The 24651-nt window shown below is 47.4% G+C and overlaps 1 protein-coding gene across 7 annotated transcripts in view; it reads left to right on the forward strand.

The window, feature by feature from the left end:
- MTCL1 (microtubule crosslinking factor 1) overlaps positions 1–24651 on the forward strand; it is a 119392-nt gene that overhangs the window by 54865 nt on the left and 39876 nt on the right. For 3 of the 7 annotated variants that reach the window (XM_088019734.1, XM_028123934.2, XM_088019738.1), the window contains exons 4-6: positions 14924–14983; positions 19877–21214; positions 22348–22479. In XM_088019734.1, coding sequence (XP_087875860.1) covers positions 14924–14983; positions 19877–21214; positions 22348–22479 — 1530 coding nt within the window. Of the gene's footprint in view, positions 1–14923; positions 14984–16382; positions 16461–19876; positions 21215–22347; positions 22480–23632; positions 23635–24651 lie in introns of all 7 variants that reach the window. The other 4 variants (XM_028123933.2, XM_088019737.1, XM_088019736.1 and 1 more) reach the window with 3 other exon arrangements.

Consider the following 24651-nt stretch of genomic DNA (forward strand, 5'->3'; position numbering starts at 1 on the left):
ACCCTTCAAATGGGGGAGTTGAAGAGGTTCTCATTTGTCCCAAATGTGGAAACAGTCTCCTGGGAAGAAAAGACGTTTAAAAAGCAGAACACCATGGTGAGACCCTTATTAAAAGAAGGTTGTCCTCTCAAACCCAGGATTTCTAAAGAAGCATGTAATTGGCATAAATTTCCAGAGAAGAGTATTGTGTCCATAAATGACAATGTTGTTATGTAGGTGTTTTGTGCTCACCAGTAACCCAGAGAACACTAGACTCGGGTCTGCAGGGTGCCCAGGCTTGAGGAGGGCAGAGTGGGAGGCACAGTGGTGAGCTGTGGGTGTCCCGATTGAGAGGACGGTAGCGTGTTTGGGATTCCATCTTCTGCAGGGGGCCCTGAAGAGCTCGTGCTTCTAGGGCCCCCGAGTTCTCAGAGGCTGGCTCTGCTCTCATCACAAAGGACAGATAAACGTGAAGTGACTCTAGTGGGGCAAGGAGTGCGTAGCCATCACTTTGCTCCCTTTTGATCCCCCAAAATATCAAGGGCACAGCATTATTTTTCTTGTATACTCTTCTGGTCCACCTGGAACGTGAGCACAGTCAGCATGGAGATGAGTGGCCTGCCAGGGGCTCTGACCCCCTTTGCATCTGAGCTCCTTCATCAGAGAAGCAGCTCAGCTCTGTGGAATGGGTGAGTTACTTTCCCTCACATATGAAATGCGAATAACAGCACCCACCCCACAGAGGTGTTGTGAGGAGGCCAGACCTTGAATATAAGGTGTTTGGCTCTAGTGGAACAAGTTACTAGATACAGAACACAAGCAGCGAGTTTGCTAAGCTACCTGATGTTCTGGATGGCGGTCCTTTGCTGGGTGTCTTGTCACGGCACCGCGTTTGCCCTGCTGACCCACCAGAAAGCAAGCGTCAGGGTCCTGACCTGTCAGTTGACACAGGGGCTGATAAAGTAGCGGGTCAGCTAGAGCTCTGTCTAGGAACAGAACACGGTGCTTGCCCTTCTCCCTGGTCTCCTCCCTCTGTCTCACCTCCCGTCTTCCCAGCTGCTTTTTCCTTTCATTTTTTTTCCTTCCCATATTTCCATAAGAAGCAATGTATTTCTGTGTATATATGCAACAAACAAACATAAAGGATTGTAGAAGATACTCCTGCATTGCTTCCAACAAGTTTCAAGATTTGATACCTCTGTGAAAAAAATCCAAATTTTCTGGCAAATTTGAGAATTTTTTTTCCACAAATAAGTTATGACTACAGAGAAATTATGTATTTCTTATGAAGAGAGCCTGCATGTAGTAGTTGGTTAAAATGTATGGACTTAAAATATCAATAGAGGAAAAACTACCTTTTGGTGATATAATAAAATACAATTTTAAAATGTGCCATTGTTAAAAAAAGGTTAGGCTCTGGAGAAGAAAACTTGCTAAAGCTTTGGTCACTGTTTAAAAGCTGCCTTCAAAACATTTATAAACAGTTTGAATCCGTCTGAATGTGTATTTTATAGATTAAAAACAGTACTAGTGAATCTTAGCTTCTTTGCCATAAAAGGAGAGAGAGAATCTATAGTATTGTACACATGGAAAATGAAATAAATCACAAGATCTTATAGTGACACCCAAAATATAAGCTATAGCGATCCATAGCTAGAGATTTGTTTGGAGTGCTTTGTTATGGCTCTTAGACTATTTTAGATATAGTTTTGTGTTTTTTTTTACTGTGCTGAAATATACATAACAAATTTACCATTTTTATCCTTCTTAAGTGTATAGTTCAGTGGCATTGGAGACATTCACAGTGTTGTACAGCTATCACCACTATTTCTAGAACTTACCATCATCCCAAACAGAAACTCTGCATCCATTAGACAGTAACTCCTCATTCCTCCCCCACCCAACCCCTGGTAACCTCTGTTCTACTTTCTGTCTCTATGAATTTGCCTAATCTAGGTATCCCATGTAAGTGCAATATTTTTCCCTTTTTTGTCTGGCTTATTTCACCTACCACGTTTTCAAGATTCATCCGTGTATCAGAATGTCCTTCCTTTTTATGGCTGAATAACATCCCGTTGTATGATCACCTCATAGTTTCTTTATCAGTTCATCTGGGCACTTGGATTGCTTGCATCGTTTGGCTGTTGTGAATAATGATGCAGTAAACATTATTGAGCAAGTATCCACTTGCGTCTCTGATAACTGGTGTTTTTAAAAGGTATCTCTCTGGAGGTTGAGATTTTCAAAGAGAAGGCAACAGGCCCCATCAATGAATGGCATCCACTTGCTGCCATGAAGACCAGTCCCTGGTGCAGTTTGGGTGTTGTGCAGTCTGGGTAGTTAAATCTGCCCTCCTGCCTGTGGATGCCGCAGACACAAAGTGCGTGGTCCACGAGCCCGAGGCAGCCACCCAGCAAAGGCACAGGGGATGTGTAAACAAGATGGAGATATCACTGTGTCCCCCACTCCAAGAAAACCTTACTAATTAGTTTGAGCATGGCTTGAAGAGGGGGCATCACCACCAAGGAGCCTTCCAACAGAATGGCCCTGGTGATCTAGTCTTCTTGTAGCTGCAGGAGAGAAGGACAAATGCAAGCGATTATGGGCAGTGGATGGCATGTTACAGATGTGGGGTAAGGAGGGAGGGGTTGATGAAAAGCGCATGGCTTCCCTTCTTGCGGACAGAGGAGGGGGCTGTGGGGACGCTTCCCTCCCCCGCAGGGCCGGAGACTGCAGCCAAAACGGAGGAATGAGAAGGTATCCGCAGAAAGGGTACAGGGTGTGGCGGAAGGGTACCAAGTGGGGACCCTCCACGTGTGGCTCACAGACATGAGATCTGAGGCTCTGGAGACAGGTGAGAAGGGGAGGTGAGCGTGAGAAAAGAGGGTGACGCGGGAGGGGTGGGTGTGCAGGGAAAGCCTGCCCCTTGAAGGCTGCGTCTGCACCACTGGTCATCACCACCGCTGCTTCTGTGCTCCCTTGCATTTCAGCTTCTATGCATACTTTCTCCTTTTTCAAAAATTTTTCAAAAGATTTTTAAAATTTATTTATTTGAGAGAGACAGAGATAGTGAGAAAGCACAGCAGGGCGGAGAGGGAGAAGCAGGTCCCCCGCTGAGCAGGGAGCCCAGCACACGGGGCTCCATCCCAGAACCCCGGGATCATGACCTGAGCCCAAGGCAGACGCTTAACTGACTGAGCCACGCAGGCGCCCCCTGGAAAAGCTTTCATGATCTCTTTTCTCTTGATTTCCCTGTCCCCTGCTTCATGCTATCCTTTATCCCTCCCTTCCGCCCATCTCACTCAGCCTCATTATTCACTTTATGCTAATATGTCAAAGAACACCCTTGTTGGTCACAAAGAGGAGTGCCTCCCTCTGAGAGCTAGGCTCTGATAGGATCTGATGGGGAGGGAGAGCATGTGTCCTCATTTTTCTCCTCATGGTTGGACTCATCCTTCACATCTTTGCTGGTGGCTCTTGGAACGCATAAGTGCGTTGTGGGAAATCTGACCTACTCACTCCCTGAAATGATAGAAGTACCGTCTACTCAGGGCGGGAGAGAATTTCTTTCTAAGTTAAAATTTCCTCTGTGACTTGGTAACAGACCATAGCAAGATTTTAGGCGACCTGTGATACGAATTTAAAGTTCTAAAATAGCCATTTCTATTACATATGCAAAATATATATATATATAAGGAAACCACACAGTTGACACTGCAAGCATACATTTTTCATGTAGCATGAAAAAGACATTTTTGTGAACCTTGGTTTTGCTGCCATAGAAAGAAGAAAGTCGGAATGAATAATAATGGTTTTTGCTCTCTACTTTGGGGGAAAGAAAGATGATTAGCATCTGAAAATATTAATCAAGAAAATAATTATAATTGGTTAGCTAATGTTTGCTTTTCATGGCTATGACAATCATGTATTAAGCATCTTATCTCATTTAGTCCTTACAAGAAACCTTTATCTAAAATAGGTATTATATTATTACCACTTTTAAATAAGGAAATTGGGGCACCAGGAGTTCAAGGAGCTAGCCCAGGGTCACGGACTACCAGTGATGTGCCTGGATTTGGACATGAATGCCCATGGTCTTCGCCCACCTTTCCCTTTTACACACATAACATACATGTTTTCATATGCTTGCTGGAAAACTAAAAATTCATGAAGATGTGGGCCAATCTTGGAGTACAAAAAACTTATTCAAAATTTGTGAAGTTTCTCTAAAGCCACACTATGAAAGCTTTTTAAAGCCAATTGAGGGGGGCACCTGGGTGGCTCAGTTGGTTAAGCACCCAACTCTTGATCTCAGCTCAGGTCATGATCCCAGGGACATGAGTTCAAGTCCCACCTTGGGCTCCATGCTGGGTGGTAGTGCCTACTTAAAAAGACCATTGAAATTACACATTCGACTCTGAGAGCTCTCAGGTGTAGGTACTGCAGATGGTAAAGGAAGAAATAAAGTGCCTAAAAGGAGAGTTAGAGTGAATCAGTGGAGCATAGAGATGTGTGATCAAAACGCTGTGGAAGTGTGAGCTGAGTGGCACACAAAAAAAGTCAGTGGACATCTGCTGGGATGAAACAAGGCCTTTCCACCGGTATTTTCCCATTTGCAGACTAGTTACTTAAACCTCTAGAGGATTCTTTCTGTGAGTGCCAGCTAATTTTCTGATGCACTCTGGGCGCCCCCCCCCCCACCACCAATCGATGTGTGGCGCTGGCCAGGCAGGTGGGAGTGGAGGGGCCGGCACCTGGTTGTGACTTTCCTTCTGGAAACCTGCGAAAGGTTTGGTGGTGTGAGGAGGATGGAAACATGGCGCTGTCCCACCAAGTGCAGGAACTTGCTCTGGTGAACCCGAGGGGCAGGGGTGTCTAAAACGGAGGGCTGTTGGGCAAAGCAAAGACACCTCAGCCTCCAGTCGTCCCTGCACTTTAGAGAGAACACCTCCCCTGCCACACACACACATCCTTGGCTGTATCAGGGAAGCTTTGCAAGGTTACTGTCATGCCTGCTGTCCGTCCTGCAGAGTGTGAGAGGTAAGGTGACGTGGGCATGTGTGGTCTCCCCTTCTCCCCCATGCTTCCCAACCCAGGCTGCTATGGCGGGGAATGATTTTGCTGAAGGGGAGAATCCGAGGTTCTGAAGGTTGGAGGGACCAGGGACATCTGCTCTCATCCTGGGAGAGGCGAGGGCTCAGAAGCAGGCACACAGGCTTGTCAGAGATGAGTGATCTTCCCAGCGGGCCGTGGCCCCAAAGCTGCATCAGAGGAGGAAGCAGGACGAGCTTGCAGGCAGACGGTGCTTCCTGATTAAGCCTCTGTCCTCTGTCCACTCAGAAGCCATTAGGATCTGGTTTGATTGCACAAATGGATTTGTATACAGCCCCAGAAGGAGCCATCCTAACAAAAGGCTGTTGCGAGTCCAAATAAAGAATATGTTTGCTTCTGGCCTCTGTGACATGGCCACTGTCACTGTCAGAGTCTGAAGTGAGGACTTTGCAGGTGGCCACTCTGCTTTCACTGTTGAGGGCTGCAGTGGACACACCTGCTCTGGCAGCTAATTGTGTTTTTAAGCAGTCTGGGTGTTCTGTCTCATGGATATGAGATGCCCGCAGAAATATGCTGGTTTGGGCATCAAGCTTCTTTACCGTGTGTTCACAGAAGACAGCACCACAGCTGATAAAACTGGCTTCCTTGCTCTTACTCCCCAGAACCCAGGGCTGTCTGCTTTCCTCCAGAGAATGCTGCTCCGACCCAGGGCCTTCCCTCTGCTCTGCTCCATGCCTGTCCTTAGCCCAGGGCCACTATTCCTGCCGTGATGTTCTGTTCCTCCCAGGTTACATTCTGCTGGAAGCATGTCTCTTTCCCTGTGCTCACGGGCTGGCCCACCTCAGAAGGCAGGGGTAGCCAGCCCCTTCCAACAGTGTCCCAACAGCTCCTGGGCCCCGAGGGGTTTCTCATGCTGCAAGAGCAAGTAGCATCCTGCCCCTCACCCCGAAGCTCAGTGACTGTCTTGCGTAATTGAATCCTCTGCAGTCCCCCAAACGGTGGTGCAGACTAACGGAATAGAGAGGGCTTTGGCTCCATAGGAGTCACGAAACTGTGGGGTAAGCATCTCCTCTCCCCTCCAATCACTGAAGAGTGCGCCTTGGTGTTAGAGGTGGAAATCCAAGGTGCTCTGGTTTGGAGATGAGAATTGGCAGATGATTTACCAAAGGGACAGGATTGGCTTTATGCAGAATGCTAGCCAGAGATGCTTTCTAGATTTCAGAGCCTTGGGTGGATGATTAAAGGAACTGAGCAGTGCCTCCAGATAACGGGGCTCCAGGACAGACGCAGGTCAGCAAGTCAGCCTCGGCCTGGTCAGGGAGCCTCTCCAAGAGGAAGCCTTCAGCTGGGGTGGTGATTAGAATCTCAGATCTATTTGCTATCCCCAGATGTCTATTAGGCCCTCTTTTGTCCTCTGTGTGAAAATATATTTGATGATCTCCAGCAGCACAGAGCTAATCCTGCCTGGGGGCTAATCCCTTAGCTTAATTTCCTCTCTGTCTCACTTGAGGGCTGAAGGTCCATCAGTCTTTTGCCTTGCCTCTAGGGGAGTCTGGGCCAAAACAACACAGTAGTAAGTTTAGTGGGTGTGTTTGCATTTTGGGTCAATTCTCTTATCCTTAAGATATAAGGATTTTTCTGATTTGAAAGAGTAATATATAATCATTTTGACTGTTAGAGAGAAATAAAAAATATATATATATCTATAAGGAAAAACATGAAGTCACCCGTAATGCTGCTGCCCATTGCTAAGATCTGTTAGCATTTTAGTGTATTTGCTTCTAAATATTTCAAAGACAAAAGTATTTCATCTTGATGAGATAATTAAATTTATGTTTTTATCCTACATCTCAAAGATTGGCATTTTATGAAAACCTTTAGTATTTTAACTCTATTTAAACTTCCAATTTTTAGTAATCATAATTTTTAATGGCAGTATAATATATCAGCTGTTTTCAGTGAAATTGGGAATTTATGTGCATAATTTTTTTTCCAACACTATGGAAATTTTCAAACATATAGTGAACACCTGTATACTCACCATCTAAATTCTGCATTAACATTTTACGGTACTTGATTTATTATATATTTATCTAGCCATCTATTTATCTATTAACTCATCTTATTTTTTTGACACATTTGAAAATGTAGGCACCAATTCACTTTCCTTAAATATACATTATTAACCAGAACTTAATTTTTGCTTATACTTTTTTTTGAGTTAATTTATGTATACTGAAATGCACAGATCTTAAATTTATATTCACTGAGTTTTGACAAATGTGTGCATAAATTTTAATGGTATAATAGTACACTCTATTATTTAGAACTATAACTCAGAGTCAATTTAGAAGGTCCAAAGGGTGTTATGGCTGGTTATTATGAAATATACCACAAGTAATTCAGAACTTTTTCACGTGCTCTTTTTTTCAAAAGCTGAAGAAAGTACTAAATATTTTCTTATGTTACACACACCTGAAAAAAAATGAGTGATTAATTTTCTCTGAAAAGGGAGCAATGTTTTAATATATCACTTATTTGTATTTTTCGGCTTTTCTTTTTTAAAAGTAAGCTCTACACCCAGTGTGGGGCTCAAACTCATGACCCCAAGATCTAGAGTCACACCAGCCAGGCACCCCAGCTTTGTTTTGTTTTTCAAAGTACTTCTGCCTTTTTTCTATTATTTTGTTAGACTGGAAAATAATCTGCCTCTCTCAATGGACTAGTATATTTTTTCCAGACCAATGGGAGCCAGGAACAGATTATTAGTAATAAAATACAAACCTTATCTTCAGTTCTGATTGGCAAATAGCATACATTTTTATAGATTTTCAACTTTTATGAACACCCAAGGGGCACTTATTTGTCACCTACTAGGTGAGTCCGTAGAAGCTTCTGAAATACAGATTCTAATTCAATATTTCATGTACTGCTTGGTGGTGTTGCTGAGTGCCTAGATGTGTGTGTGCGCACACTGGGAATTCCTATAATTTGGGGGAAGGACACATTTTTTGTACCATCATCGTTTTGTTCTTGAGATGGTCATGATTTTCCATTTTTCTGTTTGCATATTAATGATAATTTACACTGTGGCTTTATCACCTTCATTTTCATTTATTTTGTGTTTGGCTGAGACTACCGTGTTATAGTATGTTTTAGCCACAATTTTCCAATTCCTAGGCCTCAGGATGAATGTCTCTGGGGCTTAAAATGCATCAACCAGCCCCTACTGCAAAGCAAATATGTGTCACGTTGCCCAAATGTGCACAAGCAGCAACCTGCCATTTTTATCACCATGTTCTCTTCCCAAGATGAAGGTGGCGTTTAGTAGGCAGCCTGGGTGTGCTGGTGGTCTCTGTCCCTCCCAGGTGGGTCTCGCAGCCTGGACAGTGTGGCTTGTGGCCAGGCTCTTCTCCTTCTGGCCTTCTCCCTCTTGGCCTTGGGTGCTGGGATCCAAACCAACTCTGACTTTTATGGCTATACCCTTCAGCCAGAGCGTCTCAATATAGTCTCCTCTTCTCCTCACTTACTTTGTGGTATTTTGTCCTCTGATAATAGTTTCTGTCTTTTCCATATAAGGACCTGTGCTGTCTGCAACCTCAGATCCTCAGAAACCACCAGTGCCAACAAATATTTCATGGCCATGAGGTACCTCGTGAGCATAGCAATTTGCAACCATTCTGGTAATAGTTCTTTGTGCTCTTTCACTAGAGAAAGGAGAGACTCTTTGTTTGAGAAGACTCAGCAATTTGGGGCTCAAAAATCTCAAGAAAACAAAAAGAAAAACAGCCCAAATTGGCAGATTGGGCTGTCAGAGGCACAAAGGGCAGCCCGGAGGGTCTCAGGGCTGTGACTGTGAATGAGAGGGTGGAGTCAGGCTCAGGTTGGAGCCCCATCTCTGAGTTTGTGGCATCTTGAAACATCACCTAACTTCTGGACTGTGTTTTCTTATCTGTTAATCAGTGATAATAATGACGCCTCTCAGGGCTTTTGTGAGGAGGAGATTAGATCAGACACATAAAGAAGGAGTTTAGTGGGGCACCTGAGTGGTTCAGTCCATTGAGCATCTGACTCTTGATTTCGCCTCAGGTCATGATCTCAGGGTCCTGGGATCAAGCCCCATGTCAGAGATTCTCCCTCTCCCTCTGGCCCTCCCCCATAATTAAAAGGGAGGGAGGGAGGGAGGAACGAAGGAACGAAGGAAGGAAGGAAGGAAAGGAAGGAAAGGAAGGAAGGGTGAGTTTCGCATTGCCCCTGGAGTGAGTATGTGCCCAACAAACGGTAATTGTTAATATCCATCATTATTCTCCCAAACGGCCAAGGAGAAAGTGTTTCCACCCAGTTGTGGCCATGGAGGGTGTGAATCCAAGGGGGGCTGTGTTTACAGGGCCCTGCAGTGTAACAGTGTGCAGTGGACTTCAGCTGAATGGCGTGATGGGAATCCATCTCCCTGGGAGCCGTCTAGAGGCAAGTGAAGAGAAGGAAGAGTAAAAGGTATCTACCAGCCAGGACCTGGTGCTTCTAACTGAAGGAGAAGCTAATAAGTCTTATCCCTCACATCTTGTAACACTTAAATGAGGACTAATGTGGGTGAGAGAATCTTGGTAACTTTCTCCTAAACAGAAAGAAGGCCTATACACCTTCATTTTCTTATTCTGATTTTATAAGCATGTGTGCTATGAATCAGCCCCAAAAGCTTAAAAAACTTCTAAATAATAAGGGTCTGTAAGAATTCTGAAAGTCGTCTGCCTACATCTCTACCCTCCTTCCCATCCTCACTCATGATTCACAGCATCCTAATTTTTGTCTCTTTTTAATACCAATCTAAATTTTAAGCCCAAAGCCTATCTCTGAAACACTTAAGCAATTGAGAGCGTGTTTGTTTTTTTCTGAAATTGCCTGGAAGAAACTGCTGACTTAAAATAGGAAACATTAAGAAATGACTTGAAAGTCCAAATAATTGCCTAACTTCATATTTTATTTAATCATTTTCAGTACTCAGCAAATGCATCAGCATTAGATGCATTCAATTTGGAGGTAGAAACTCAAGTTTTCCCCCTTTCAGTAGGAATTTAGAGTTGATTTGCTGGCAGTTGGCCAGAATAAAAAGAAAGAGTCGAATGAATCAACAGGCAAGTCCCCCATTCTGGGTTCAGTTTATTTGATGGTCAACATTTTCCTCTTTTTCTTATTGTTTCTTGGAAGAGATTCTCCACTGGATCTCTGAATCATCTAGAGAAATGAACTGGCCGTGAATCACGTGCACACAAATCGTCTTACACCCAGGGTCCCTTGGCCAAGTATACCCAAAGCACTCAGCTCTCTACCCTGGATGAGACTCGCAGCAGGTGAGCCTGGAAAGACACTGTACCCCAGGCTGGGGGCCTTGTGACCCCATGACAGTTGGTGAGGGAGCCAGATGCCAGGGACCTGCATTACAGTGGGGCACCTGGCAGGTTTCCTCACTCCTCAGGGGGTTTCCTGGTCTATTAAAACAATATACATATAGATTATACATACATAGGGTATACCTGAAGTGCTAGGCTGATAAAAACAATGTCAGCCTACAGAAAGAGATCCAAGAACCTGGCAATAATTTATGATAAAATACCACTGCGATCCTACATAGGAGATCAGTGATGGCCTCTTTTCTCTGACCTGTTTAATAATTTCCTCGTTTTTTTTTTAATTATAAAGGAAATAGTATTCACTGTAGGTAATTTGGAGACTATAAAAAGCCACAAAAAAGAAAATGAAAATCACTCATAATTCTATCACCTGAGGATAAACACTGTTAACACTTTTTTTTTTTAAGATTTTTATTATTTATTTGACAGAGAGAGACACAGCAAGAGAGGGAACACAAGCAGGGGGAGTGGGAGAGGGAGAAGCAGGCTTCCTGCCAAGCAGGGAGCCCAAGGCGGGGCTCAATCCCAGGACCCTGGGATCATGACCTGAGCCGAAGGCAGATGCTTAATGACTGAGCCACCCAGGTGCCCCAAACACTGTTAGCACTTGATATCTGTTTCTCCAGTCTGCTTTTCTAACATGTCTATATTTATATTTTATTAGATATAAATTGAAATTACAAAATACATGTTTGCAAGCTGTGTTTTTCTTTTAACACATTGTATTTCCCAAATCTTTAAGTATTCTTCAAAAACATAATTTTAACACCCTCCACAGTACTCACTCACTATTATAAAAGGTAGTGTGATCAGCATTCTTACCCATAAATCTTCCCTCGGTACCTCTACATGTTTCCTTAGGCCAGCAGAAATTATTTTGTTCTTATTGTTTCCTTTCTTATTGTCTGACTCTCCACACTCTCATGACAGCTCCTTAAAAATAAGGACTTGTCACTCTGTTGCTCAGACAAGGCAACATAGTAGATGCTGGATTAACACTGGGTGAGTCAAGGCCATCTTAGTCATGGGAATTTAGCTGATTCTTTCCAGAAGTGGAATTCCCGGCTCACAACGTATGCATTTGCCTGGCTCAGTTGCCTACCTGAAATGCTGTGGGAGTCCCCACTCTCACTGATCTGGATGGAAATGCCCATGCAGACATACGACACTTGCTAACGCTGGGTGTCATATGTCTTTTGGTCTGTAAACCTCTCAGTGAAAAAATGATATTTTATTTCAATTGCTAATAATCATGTGTTTGTAGGCTCTTTAATTCTTTAATTGAAGCGGTTTTCCTGTTGCTTGTAAAATATTACTCTTGTCTGTCTTGCACTAGAAAAATCTTTTTTTTTTCCATTTTGTCATTTGCTTTTTAATACTGTAAATATTTTTTTTTTGGATACGTAAAAATTTAAAGATCTTACCGATCCACTTGATCAGTCTTTTCCTTGGATGTTTTGGCTTTTGTTTCTGTGTTTATAAAGGCTATGCCCCAAGAACAAACAAATTAGTCCCTTTTCTTTCTAGTTCCTTTATGATTCCTTACATCTAGATTTTTAATTCATCTGGAATTTTTTTTTGATACCTTGTATTGATCTTGCTTTTTTTTTCCTTGTGCTAGCCAATTGTTTCTCCAGCATATACCAAATAGCCCATTCTTTCCCCTACTTTTCAAATGCTACCTGTATCGATTGTTAAAATCTCATATACTCTCAAATTTATTTCTGGGTTTTCTGTTTTGTTCCATTTATCTGACTATTTTTGTACCAGCACCAAACCATTATATTGTATTTCTACACCTAATAGTGCAAACCGACTGTCATTATTCTTCCTCTTCAAAGTGTTCTTGGCTGTTTTTACCAATTTATTTTTCTAGGTCAGAGGTCAGCAAACTTTCTGAAAAGAGCCAGATAGTAAATGCTGGGGGCTCTGCAGGCCATTGTCACAGCTACTCAGCTCTGCTTCTGTAGTACAAAGTAGAAATAGACAGTAATAAACAAGGCTGTGCTCCAGCGAAACTCATTTATAAAACAGGCCGTAGGGTGATTTGTCCTGAAGGCCTTAGTTTCCCAGCCCCTGTTCAAGATGAATTTTTGAGTCATTGTGTCAAATCTTTCCATATTCTTACCTCCCTCACATATACACAAATAATATTTGTGTGTGAGTATCTGTGTGTGTGTATGTGTATATATACTAATAAATACTTTTTGTGTATATGTGTGTATAACATTACATATATGGAAGGAAAGAGGAATTTGGTTAACATGACATCATACTTACAGTGATGTGGGAGAAATGTGACATCTTGATAAAATAGGGTCTTTCCCTTGGACAGCATCAAGCATTCCTTTATGTCCAGCACCAAAATTGTATGGTTTCTTTCATAGAGGTTCTGCCAATTTCTGGTTAACTTTAATCTTTGCGTTGTTTTTCATTGTAGTTGAAACTGTGACTGGGATCTGTGTTGGGGATCCCACGGCCCCCCACCTGTTCCCTGATTCGCTAGGAGGACCACAGGATTCCGAGGCAGTTGCACTCAAGGCTCAGCAAGGGGGAAGACCCATCAAGCGGGTGGGAGAAATCTGTGCACAGACAGGCTCCCCATTGGCTGCCTCCCAGCAGGAGAGCTCACCCAGGTCCTTCCTCCCCCCACCACCCCCTCAAATGCAGCACCATAATTCTCCTGTCTCCACTTCTAGCTTTCATCTTACTTCCACACCATTTCCTTTCGGGTATGCAGAATGTACTTTGCATTCACTGGGAGAACGTGATGCAGTGCAGGGTGGCTTGTAGAGGGCAGGCTCACTGCACTGACCTGGGTCCCAGAATTAAATCCCATAGGCTGAAGCCTTCCTTGGGAATGGTTTCTCTCCCCTGCTTCTTTATGGAAACTCTTCTCTGTAGTGAATCATCAGAAGTGTTCATCTCATTCAGCTCATTACAATCAAAGAAACTGCTTCATTGCAGTGTGAAGAATCTTGGAAAGCCTACGGACTCTGGATGGTAAATCTCAAGCCCTTCTTAAGATAGGCTTAACATAACCTGTTGGAAGAGGCTGGTTCTCTTTGTAGTTTGGCCCTGCTTTTACCAAAAAGGCTAAAGGAAACAAAGCTGCTTCTGCAGCTGGGGTTCAGCAATCTGTTTCCACACACCCCGTCTTGGCTGACCCGGGAGTACCCACACTCCATGCTGATTCTGTAACCTTCTCACCCTCTCTCAATTACCGTTTTTTTTCTCGAGGGCTCTGGCTCCTAGAGGCTAAGGGGCAGCTGGAATTTTAATTGTTTCATAACCCCGAAATTCATCCAGTAAATGGCACTCCCTGGCCTTCTGTGAGTGAGGCACTTTGAATGTAAACAGAACTGAATTCATTACCGTAGGTCTGACCCTGATGTAAGTGACTTGCGTGGGAGCCTCCTTCCCAGGCTGTTTGGGCAGGGGCGGGGGTTGCAGCAAAGGAATGAGCAGAGAGGCTCTGAGCCCCCTTGAGATGAACTCCCAGAGGATCCAAGGTTCCAGGTCTGTGCCTGGTGCCTCATGTAGGGCAAGGCTGTGGAGGGGAGGGGGCAGCCGTCAGGGAGAACCCCTTCCCACTCACAGGCTTGCTGGGGTCTGAATGAGAGCCGGCAAGTCTTAAACTTTCCAAACCGCCTTCTCCTGGCTTATCTCAGGATTCCGTTCATCTTTTCAGGTTTCACATCCTTTTGTCTCCCCCCTAGGATGCTTCTCAATCTGCTGGCCAGTTCTTTCAGTCTTCATACCATACTTCAGCAGGGACTGTTTTGGCTCCCTGCTATTCCATCTCAGACATCCCTGGCCCTTTTATTTATATTCATGTTTGTATTTCAGACACATTTCTTGCTAATAGCAGGCAGAGGTGCACTGCACCATATGTAAAACTAGGCAGGGACCCAGCCCACTGAAGGGACACAGCCAAGGCCATGTCACATGAATAACTTACGGACTTACAGGAACTTGAAGATGTAGGTTTAGTCATGAATTGAAGGGGGCTGTGTGGCAACCTGGATTAGGTTTTCTCCATAAACACAGGCCACCCTTCTCTCCCTTCCTACCACTGTGTTATCCGGTGATTTACCCATAGGCACTCAGGAAGCACCAATTAATTTTGATATTCGCCCCCAAAAAATGTAATTAGGAAGGTAAAGCAGCTCCAGAAATGTTACATATCTGTTTTCAAAACTTTCTACCATCTCCCCCCCACTATTAGAAATTATCCAAACCACCCTCCCTTCTCATTAAACTGAATAATTGAGGAATACTCCAGATACAATCATGAGGGTTAAGAGGCCTAGCCAAGCCTATTCAACAGCATTTGAACATTGACTCTAAGTGGTTCCTTGATTCCAGGGGGGGAAAAAAAGTGCCTCTGTCCATTGCGTATATCCCCTACCAGTGGGGATGGTGTGAGCCTGGTGCCTGCATATGACTCCTCTGTAACAGAATGTCCCTTGGATCTATTTCAGAGTTCCCTGAAAAGAAGAGGCAGCCGGGAAATGTACAAAGAAAAGAAAACCCTTAACCAGGTAAGCAGAGGGATCCTTCTCATGTTACAGCTCCTCAAGGGGCCATCATCTCATTCTGAATTGTCTCAAAAGCATTAGCATTGCCTTTAAAATATTCAAAGAAACATTACCTGCCAAAAAATGGGGACTCACTCAAAACCTCCGCGGGGTGAAAACGTTCACTCTAAACCACCAGCTCCTCTGTTTTGTTTCTCACACTGATGAGCTGGTGACGTCTTCAAGAAAGACAAGAACAAACGGACTCTGCGAAACATAATTTGGTGTAATTCAGGGCTCTCTGGCAGTACTCACAACTGATGGAATGTATTCTGGCCTTCAAAGTCATTCACAGTAAAATAGTACAGCTACTGCCGTGTTGGGTCATTCATAAGGCACTGTTTCCAGTGTTGGGTTGTTTTTTTTGTTTGTTTTAAAGATTTTATTTATTTATTTGAGAGAGAGAATGAGAGAGAGAGAGAAAGCATGAGAGGGGGGAGGGTCAGAGGGAGAAGCAGACTCCCCGCCGAGCAGGGAGCCGGATGCGGGACTCGATCCCGGGACTCCAGGATCATGACCTGAGCCGAAGGCAGTCGCTTAACCAACTGAGCCACCCAGGCGCCCTGTTTGTTTGTTTTTAATGTGCAAGCTGAACAGTATCCCAAACTGTCCTAATTGAACATGCAGTGTTCTCGCCGGGGGATGGTAAAAGCATCGCCCTTTCGTGTACACAGTTTGTGTTCTACAGAAATGCCTGAGCTCTTCTGAACACTTGCTTTACTAGATTCCTTACTTTTTTTTTTTTGGAAAAAAATGAATGCTGCTGGTATTAGGTATCGGAGAGAACAAAGGCAGGAGTGGGTGTCAGCTCCCCGAGCTCTCAGAGCAAGTAGTAATTAGAGAGGCACAAGAAGTCCAGGTAACCGAGAGCTCCGCTGGCCTGCCCTGTGAACCCCACCCTTGATCTGCTTTGTTGTGCCCTTAGCCAAACTCACTGATGCCCGGAATGTCCTTCAAGGAGGACTGGGCCATGGGAACAGCGGGAAAGCCCAAGATTAACCTTTCTCTTCTGCCTCACTCCTCTCCTCATCTCACTTGGCGTCCACTAATAACGGGGAAATAAAAAACTGCAGTCCCTGGGCTGGGGGCTGGGACCCTCCTGGGCTCCGAGGATGTCTCAGCTTCCTGGCTCTTGAGCAGGGCAGATCTCCCTTAAAGAGGGTAAGCACTTCCTCGTTCCGGACTGAGTGGCATGGCACCGTGTTCACGGGGGTGGGGTGGGGGGGTGGGGTGGGGTGTCGCTCCGGCTGAGAATGGCCACCGCTGCCCCTGGCAGGCCCTCACAACTACTCCGGGCACCGGGAATGTGTTACGTTCCCCCTCCGCCTGCGCTATCATTGAGAAAAAGGAGTATTCTGTCCAGCAGAGTGGTGGACCCGAGCGCCTTGGAAACTGCAGGTCTGCAACCAAAACTCAAAGGAAACTGGCACCCCGGCGCAAGGTAGGAACGCGAGTAGTCAGCGCTTGGGGTGCTGGCTAGACGTCAGACTTGCAAGCCAAAGAATATATACCCAGAGCGATATATTTTTGCTGCTTGACAAGGCCTTTCCGGCTGCTGGTGGTGGTGCTGGTGGTGGTCCCTGTGTGTCCTCCCCTCCGTGCTGTGCTTGCCTTCTCTGCCTGCGACAGGACCCGTGTGGTATGGAAAGTTGGGACTGTCTGCTTTCATACTGCATTCCCAGAGCTATCTGATGATCTCTTGAAACCAGAGCTTGATATCCTTCAGTTTAGGATTCAGCCTAGACCCCTCCCCTGGAATTTTGGCAGGGTTTTAGAAAGTGTGTGGTTACAAGATCAGATGGGGACCCAGCCTCTTGCTGCTCCAGCTGAGGCTGTGGTTCCCCATCTTATGAGAAGGAGTGGCCCCCTGCCCCCAGAACAGGCTGAGCCTGGCTCCCTGGGCCTCCTGTCTCCTGCCCCGCGCTGGGCCCTGGCAGGCGCAGCGCACAGCGCCCAGCTCCAGCCGCCTGGACCAGTGTGAGCAAGTCTGACCCTTTTGCTAAATGCACACACTCTCCTGGCTTAAAAGATTGTCTTTGGAAAACTGCTTTAACATTGGTGGCAGGTCTGGTGTCGTTCATGGGTGTTGAGTTAAAACGATAGCATGCTTGAATTGTGTCAGAATTCCTGGTGTATGTAGTTTCTGTTTTTAAGGAACCAGAAGACTTTCTGAATACTTTATCGGTCCTCAGGTAATCTATGAATCAGACCCTCCTTAGGGTGTGTTGTAGAATCTTCTTTAATGGACTGGGGTCTAGCTAGGTTCAGGAAGAAGAACAGTTCTGGTTTTAGTCAGACTTGGGAGTGGTGGATAGGGGAGGGGGATTTGAGGTTTAAAAAAAGTTTCTAGAAACCAAGGTGATCTGAGGGCTCTTTGGGATTGTCTACCCTAAGCACTTAGAGCTGAGCGTTTCAGAACCATCGGGTAAGGCCAGGGTTCTGCAGGCCACTCAGAGATCCTACCCCTTTTCTCAGTTTCTCAGTTCAACTTTTGTGGGGAGGACCCTCAGGGAAGATCACCTGAGACTCCCAGATCTTGGTCTGAGACCAAAACTTCCTGAGCTATGCAGGTAACGCTGCCCCTTGTCTGCACATTTCCAGCCTGTTCTCCCACCGACCAGGGCCTCAGGAGCTGCAGATTTCTATGGAAGTGCGTGGAGGTGGGGCATTGGTCACAGCAGGTGGTCCTGCCCATTCCTGGGTCTGCCCAGGCTCCAGGTGGGCAGATGGTGGCGTTCCCTTTGGGCTGGCGGCATTCTCTTCCACGAAATCAACTGCTGTCCTCAGGCACAAAGGTGGATTCTGTGCTTCAGGGTGGAGACAGGATCATTTAGGTGATTGTGGACAAAGGACACACCGCTGCCTATGAAGTGGAATGTTGGGGCTGAGGGCATGGGCTGTCTCCCATCCTAGGCTTTTCACTCCCAAATTAATCCATTTACAAAGTGTTGACAGTCTGTCTCCATTGGTATTTATGTTTGCTTATTTAAACTCCATTTGTTCATGTGAACTGCAGAGCCCTCTCTGTGTATTTGCATGCGTAGACTTCTTGCAGATCTATGTTTATCAAATAATTGAAAGGGTGCTTTTCATCTGTTCTTGAAAGTTTTAAGGAACTGGGGTCATTTAAAAGTAACATGCCAGTTTCTGGTACATAGTGGATTCTCAGTATTCACTGAAAGAACGAACAAATCAACAAACAAGCATGCTTTTCCCTTAGTCTTAGGATTATATACATCTTTTATAGCCCCGTGGCACTGGCTCACAGTTGGCCTTAGATTTTTCCTTGAGTCTTCCCTGTCACATCATTTTTTTTCCTGCTATATGGGTTTGGGGTGCAGGAGGAGGGATCGAGGCAGGATAGAAGGAGGACTGTTAGGAGGCACCAAGGTGGGTATTTCTGTATCTTGCAACCCAATGGTGAGTGTGCAGCAAGACCATGGCAGAGAATGAGCCCTGTTCTCTGAGTGTGAAATCCGCCTCTAACTCCCCTAGACCATTTGAACACAAGCAATGACCTGAAAGTTCATTCTCCCCCGGAGGGCTGACTTGTTCCGAGACTGGTTTGATACCTCTCCCTCCCCGGGGGCTGATGGGGTATGGCTACCATGGACCATGTTGTTGAGTCTCTCTGTGGGATGGGGAAGCCTTTGCCAAAGTGTTTGTCCCCACAACAGCCTTTTGAAACTTGTGATAGCCAATCAGAGAGGAATGATTCATGAAATTGGTCATTTTTCCCATTCACTGAATGGGACTAGTGAAACATTTGTGCAGGCCCACATCAGAGTTCATATAGTTCCCAGGCATTGAGATCTGCCCTGGGAAGGCCCAGTCAGCATTCCAAATGGTCCATAGCATGCCTCCAGGACCTCAGCCACATGGTGTGGCCTTTTAGTAGCAGGGAGTCTGCTTTGGTGACCCTCCAGAGTCCTCTAGTGATTCCAGTGAGAACCTTTTCTCTGGTTCTGAAACCCTTAACTCTGGCCTTGGGTTTCTGAGTTTCATTTCCTGCTGTGTTACAGCAAGTAGAGGGGGTGGAACAGAAGCAAAGACTCTGACGTTGCCCTTGCCTGGTGAAAGGTTGCAAGTAACCTGGGTGTTAGGTCTGCGGTGACAGTTCATCTTAACCGCAAGAGCGTGGTACTTATTCTAGACCGCAACTTCCAAAGCCCCCTCCTGCCTGTCATCCCGTGCCCTTGTCCTCGTGTTATCCTTGTGATGTGCTGGGGGTGGGGAGACCCGAGGAGGAGTAGAGGTGATTGCCACATCTCAGTGTCTCAGCAAATCGGTGCAATGATCAGGGCCTCCCCGTCCTGGCTTACCTGTGGGCTGCCGGCCACTTCAGGTGAGGGAGGTCCACACTGGAGGAAGTGAGTGGCAGCAGGTAGAAGTAGCTACTGATGATGCCTGTCTGTGGTACCAGGCTTAGTGAGGGGTTCTGGCATCTCTCACTGGTGCTGCTGATTAGTCGGATTGGACCCACAAAGTAAGGAGGGACTGCCGCGTTGCTAACAGGCACTGGGTCTCATTTCATTCTGCGTCCTCTGCACTCATCATCTGTACCATGGAATCCACGTGCATGTTTTTCCCAAATGAATTGTTTGGTTTCTTTGGTTTCTGTGACAAAGCCACAGACCATAGGCCTTTGCAGTGTCTGTCCCGTGAAGGCCTGGGCTCACGTCGGCATTGTCTTGGCTCCTTTGACCTGGAACTCGACACACTGATGTAAAGATCATGGGTGTGTGTGTGTGTGTGTGTGTGTGTGTGTGTGTGTGTGTGTGTGTGTTGGGGGTGAGGTGCAAGGGAAATCACCACAAACACGAACATGTGGTATTTTTAAATGTTCTCTCCTGGCAGGATGACAGTGCTGATTTGAAGTGCCAGCTTCAGTTTGCCAAAGAGGAAGGCTCCCTGATGCGTAAGAAGATGGCCAAGCTGGGGAGGGAGAAGGACGAGCTGGAACAGGAGCTCCAGAAGTACAAGGCCCTATACGGAGACGTGGACAGCCCTCTCCCCACGGGGGAAGCAGGTGGGCCGCCCAGCACCAGGGAGGCTGAGCTGAAGCTGCGGCTGAAGTTGGTGGAGGAAGAGGCCAACATCTTGGGCCGGAAGATTGTGGAGCTGGAGGTGGAGAACCGAGGCCTCAAAGCGGAGATGGAGGACCTGCGGGTCCAGTATGAGCGAGAGGGTACAGGCCGGGACCACATGGCAAGCATTCCTACCTCACCCTTCGGTGACTCCCTGGAGTCCTCGACGGAGCTCCGCCGGCACCTGCAGTTCGTGGAGGAGGAAGCGGAGCTGCTCCGGAGGTCCATATCCGAGATCGAAGACCACAACCGGCAGCTGACGCATGAGCTGAGCAAGTTCAAATTTGAACCCCGGCCAGAGCCAGGGTGGCTGGCGGAGGGCACGGGCAAGGGTGCGGCCAGCGGGGCCCCTCTGCAGGAGGAGCTCAAGTCGGCGCGGCTGCAGATCAACGAGCTGAGTGGGAAGGTGCTGAAGCTGCAGTATGAGAACCGGGTGCTGCTCTCCAACGTGCAGCGCTATGACCTGGCCGCCCACCTGGGCCTGCGCGCCCCGAGCCCCCGGGACAGCGACGCGGACAGCGACCAGGGCAAGAAGGAGAGTGACGGGGAGGAAGGCCGCCAGCCCCAGCCCAAGCGGGAGGGCCCTATTGGTGGCGAGAGCGACTCAGAGGAGATGTTCGAGAAGACGTCGGGCTTTGGCAGCGGAAAGCCGTCGGAGGCAAGCGAGCCGTGTCCGGCCGAGCTCCTGCGGGTCAGGGAGGACACCGAGTGCTTGGCAAGCATAAAGCACGAGGCTGAGCGGCTCGAGCGGACCGTGGAGCGCCTCATCACGGACACCGCTGGCTTCGGCGACAACGTGGGGCTGCGGGGCAGTGGCGAGGCCTCACTGGAGCCTGACGCCCAGGGGGCAGGGGAGACGGGCGAGACAGGCAAGAAGGAGCCCCCGCTGCTGGGCACCATCAACTCGAGGATGAAGGCTTTTAGGAAGGAGCTGCAGGCCTTCCTAGAGCAGGTGCGCAGGCTCGGGGACGGCCTGAGGGAGCGCCTGGAGGACCTGTCTCCCTTGCCCCACCTCACAGAATCTTCCAGCTTTCTCTCCACTGTGACCTCCGTGTCCCGGGACTCCCCAGTCGGGACCCTGGGAAAGGAGCTGGTCCCGGACCTGCAGGTAAGGGGGCTCCTGGCTCTGCCTCCCTGCTCCGTTTTGCTCTTCCTCCTTCTTGCTGGCATTGCTGCACTTGAACTCATCCTGCTCACGGCTGCTTGGTTATGATTTCAAACCTGCATTGTACTAAAGCCTCAAGTGTCAACCAAATCCTTTCTATTGGTTGGGTTTCTGGTTTTTGTTTTTTGTTTTTTGGGTTTTTTTTGTAGTTTTCTTTTATTTCCTTGTTTCTTTTTCCTTTTTTCTCTCTCTTTTTTTTTTTTTTAACTGCGCCGCTGCTCTTGGCTTAGAGGCCCTCCCTCATGACACAAGGCTCACCCCAATGGCAGCGATAGGGACCGACGCAATCCATCCTTTTTCCTTTTTTTTTTTTTTTTTTTGGTGTCTCAAACGACCAGCTGTCTCAGTGAAGAAGCAGAGGAGTTTAAAACAAAGTACAAACTCATTTCGCAGTCAGGATACTTAGCAGACTGGCTCAGGAGCATGTGCATCCCTACCTGGGTTGATGGCCAGAGGGACGCAGTGCAGGTCCGAAAGGCCCTAGGCAGCCAGGCGCACCCGCTCCCACTGGAAGATGAGCCAAAGTGGGGAGAGGAGCCGGCCCGGGAGAAGGATGGCGTTGAGGAGCAAGTCGCTGCCCTCCCCAAGCCGAGGGTGAGGGCAGAGTGGAGTGGCCCTCCAAGGACTGTTTTCCTATGCATCGCCCTTGGGTGCATGACCCAGCTGCCGCCTGGATTATGGCTTTTGCTGCTCGACCACAAGCGAGGAAGGAGGAGCCTTGTTTCCGTATCCTTCATGGGTAGTGTGCTTGCGGTTGAGTCTTTGATTCACGCATCCCCATTGCATGCGCCTCATAACCAGTGTTCTGCCTTCTATCCCCCTCTGTTTCTCTTGTTTGCTTTTCAGATCTTTCAGCCATTGTTTTGCTCATCCTCATTTTGGTTCTGTTCTTGTCCCTCTCGTACGGCACTGTGTCTGTTCATGCCTTTCCTCATCCGGTGGTGGTTTCCATCGTCTACTTTACCCATTTTTGTTTTCTTCAGCACCTCCCCTCCCTGCCACACCCCTCTTCTCCTTTGTTGTTTATTTAAAATTAAAAACAAAACAAATCCAAATCCCTCCCATGCACCTGACAGTCCAAACTGAGAGGTCAGCCGGAGTGGCAGCCGGGGCAGGAGCACGGGGATGAGCCAGAGCCGCTGCACCGCCGAGCCGACGGGGACGCTGGGAGCTGCCGGCTGGGAGGCCAGAGCTGCTTCAGTCTAGAGGTCAGCGACCACCTGGCCCCAGCGGCCAGCGACCCCTGCCCTCCCAACCCTCCTTTGGCTGTGTGGCTGGCTGTGTGGTGTTTCCTACTTGGGTCCAGGGCCCTTAAGGGACATGGTGGGCGGGTACGGAACCAGGCGGGACTCCCCCGAAATCAGGATCCATTGCATGCAATTGGAATGGGAGGGTCCGCACAGGGTGAAGGCGGGCAATCGCCAGCTCCCCTTGTCAGACAAGCATCATCCTGCCTGTGGACGCCTGGAAACACAGCAAGGCATAGGGGACTGATTTGTGAGTGTTACGTAGCTTTCCGTCAAACAGGAAAGAAAACAGGCATGAAAACCAAGCACTGTCTTTGCTGGGCTGGTGGAAACTGTCCTTCCCTGTGTCTCCTGTGGCCTGCCCTGTAGTTTCCAGGGACAGGGCTCCAGCCAGTGGGCAGAATCAGGGAGTGCACTCCCAGCCTGGGGGCTGGGCGGCAGCATTCTCTGTTGCCATAGAAACCTCTTGTCAACAAAACTCCCAGCCCCCACAAAGGCTACCAGAGGGACTCCATCATATGAAACAGTTGTCAGCAGCCCTGTCGGTGAAAGCTCTTCCTGGCAAGTAATTCTACCCACGACAGAGACAGGTGTCACCAAGGAATGAATCCCTGGCTCTGATACTGCTGGTCAAGGCGGGTTATTGCAGGAGTAGGGCACCATGAAAAATTATTTTTTTAAAAGATTTTATTTATTCATTTGAGACACAGAGATCCAGAGAGAGAGAGCATGAGCAGGGGGAGAGGCAGAGGGAGAGGGAGAAGCAGACTCCCCGCTGAGCCAGGAGCCCAATGTGTGGCTCGATCCCAGGACCCTGGGATCATGACCTGAGCCGAAGGCAGACGCTTAACCGACTGAGCCATCCAGGCACCCCACACCATGAAAATTCTTAATTTATCAGTCCCAGTAGGGGTGTTACTGCTCAGCTCCAGGGGATCCTGGTGACTCCCAGACAGCAGGGGTGACAAAAACAAGGGACTCACTCCTGTAAGCACACTGAGCTCATTCAGCAAAAAAGTCAGGCATTTGACTAGGAAATGATGCTCACAGAGGCACTTGGGGTAGAGCCGCACCTGCGCCTTTCAGCTCAGCTTGTGGCCAATGCCTTGAGGAGCTGTGGGTCCCACGGTCCCAGGTGGGCACACGGGACTGCTTGCTCACCCAGACCCAAGTTCCCAGATCTCCAGTCTGGGTTCTTCCCTTGTCCTGTAGGAGAGTACGTCACATCTCTACCCTCATTGATTTGGGCACACAGTGACATGAAAACTGCCCTTGAAAAGCTTACATAAAAACAAATGTGGATTTAAGGATTGGTGTGTCTTATATCTCTATGAAACTTCTACAGGAAGCCCCTGCGATCAGCCTGTGCCCAACACAGGGGCTTCGTCTGAGAATGCTGGTTGCTTTGGCAGTAGCAAACTCACAGTTATGCACATTTCAAAACAATTGAATGATTCATCTCCAGGCTGACACCCTCAGGAAGACACAATTCCTAGTCTTCAGTGAACACTGCACCACTAGCTCTTTCTAGCAGGGATGCCACGCTGTGCTAGAATCCACTCTGGCAGGGGCACCCTGGGCTTGAGTCCAGCTCTGTCCATGACCAGCTCTGTTTCTCAAGCGAGTCTCAGCCTCTGTTTTTGCATCTGTGAAATGGGAAGAAAAATACTGTCCTACCTGCCTAGTGTGATTATATGTGGATGATTCTCAGAGCTGAGGAGCTATTGGCTGAGAAAGCACCATGAACAGTGCTAAATGCTGTGTGAACGTAAAGTCTGACTGATAATAAAGAGGGAAGGGTGTCCCGCCACTGAAGACTGCCAAGTGGGAAGGGCTGTCACAGCTCCCCTAGTTGTGGGCCCAATTTCCTCTGCCCACTCTAGCCCTTTCTCATTTTTCCCTGGCTGTTTCCTGATCTGGACAAGCACAGCTTTTGCTGAACATGGCAGCCCTTTCTCTGGGAGAGCAGTTTGAGGTTAACTCCCGCTTCCTTCCCATATGTTCATCACTCAGGGCATGTCACACGTCACCTTGTTTAGCTAAACGCTGGTAAGATGTTGTTTAACACTGGGGCGTTGATAAGTTTCCCTGTTACCTGACATATGCGCATGGCCTCGCGTAGCTTCGGAAACC

Source organism: Eumetopias jubatus, unplaced genomic scaffold (assembly GCF_037043125.1).
Source record: "Eumetopias jubatus isolate StellerSeaLion01/CBP00866 unplaced genomic scaffold, mEumJub1_p1.0 scaffold_16, whole genome shotgun sequence".
Taxonomy (NCBI): domain Eukaryota; kingdom Metazoa; phylum Chordata; class Mammalia; order Carnivora; family Otariidae; genus Eumetopias; species Eumetopias jubatus.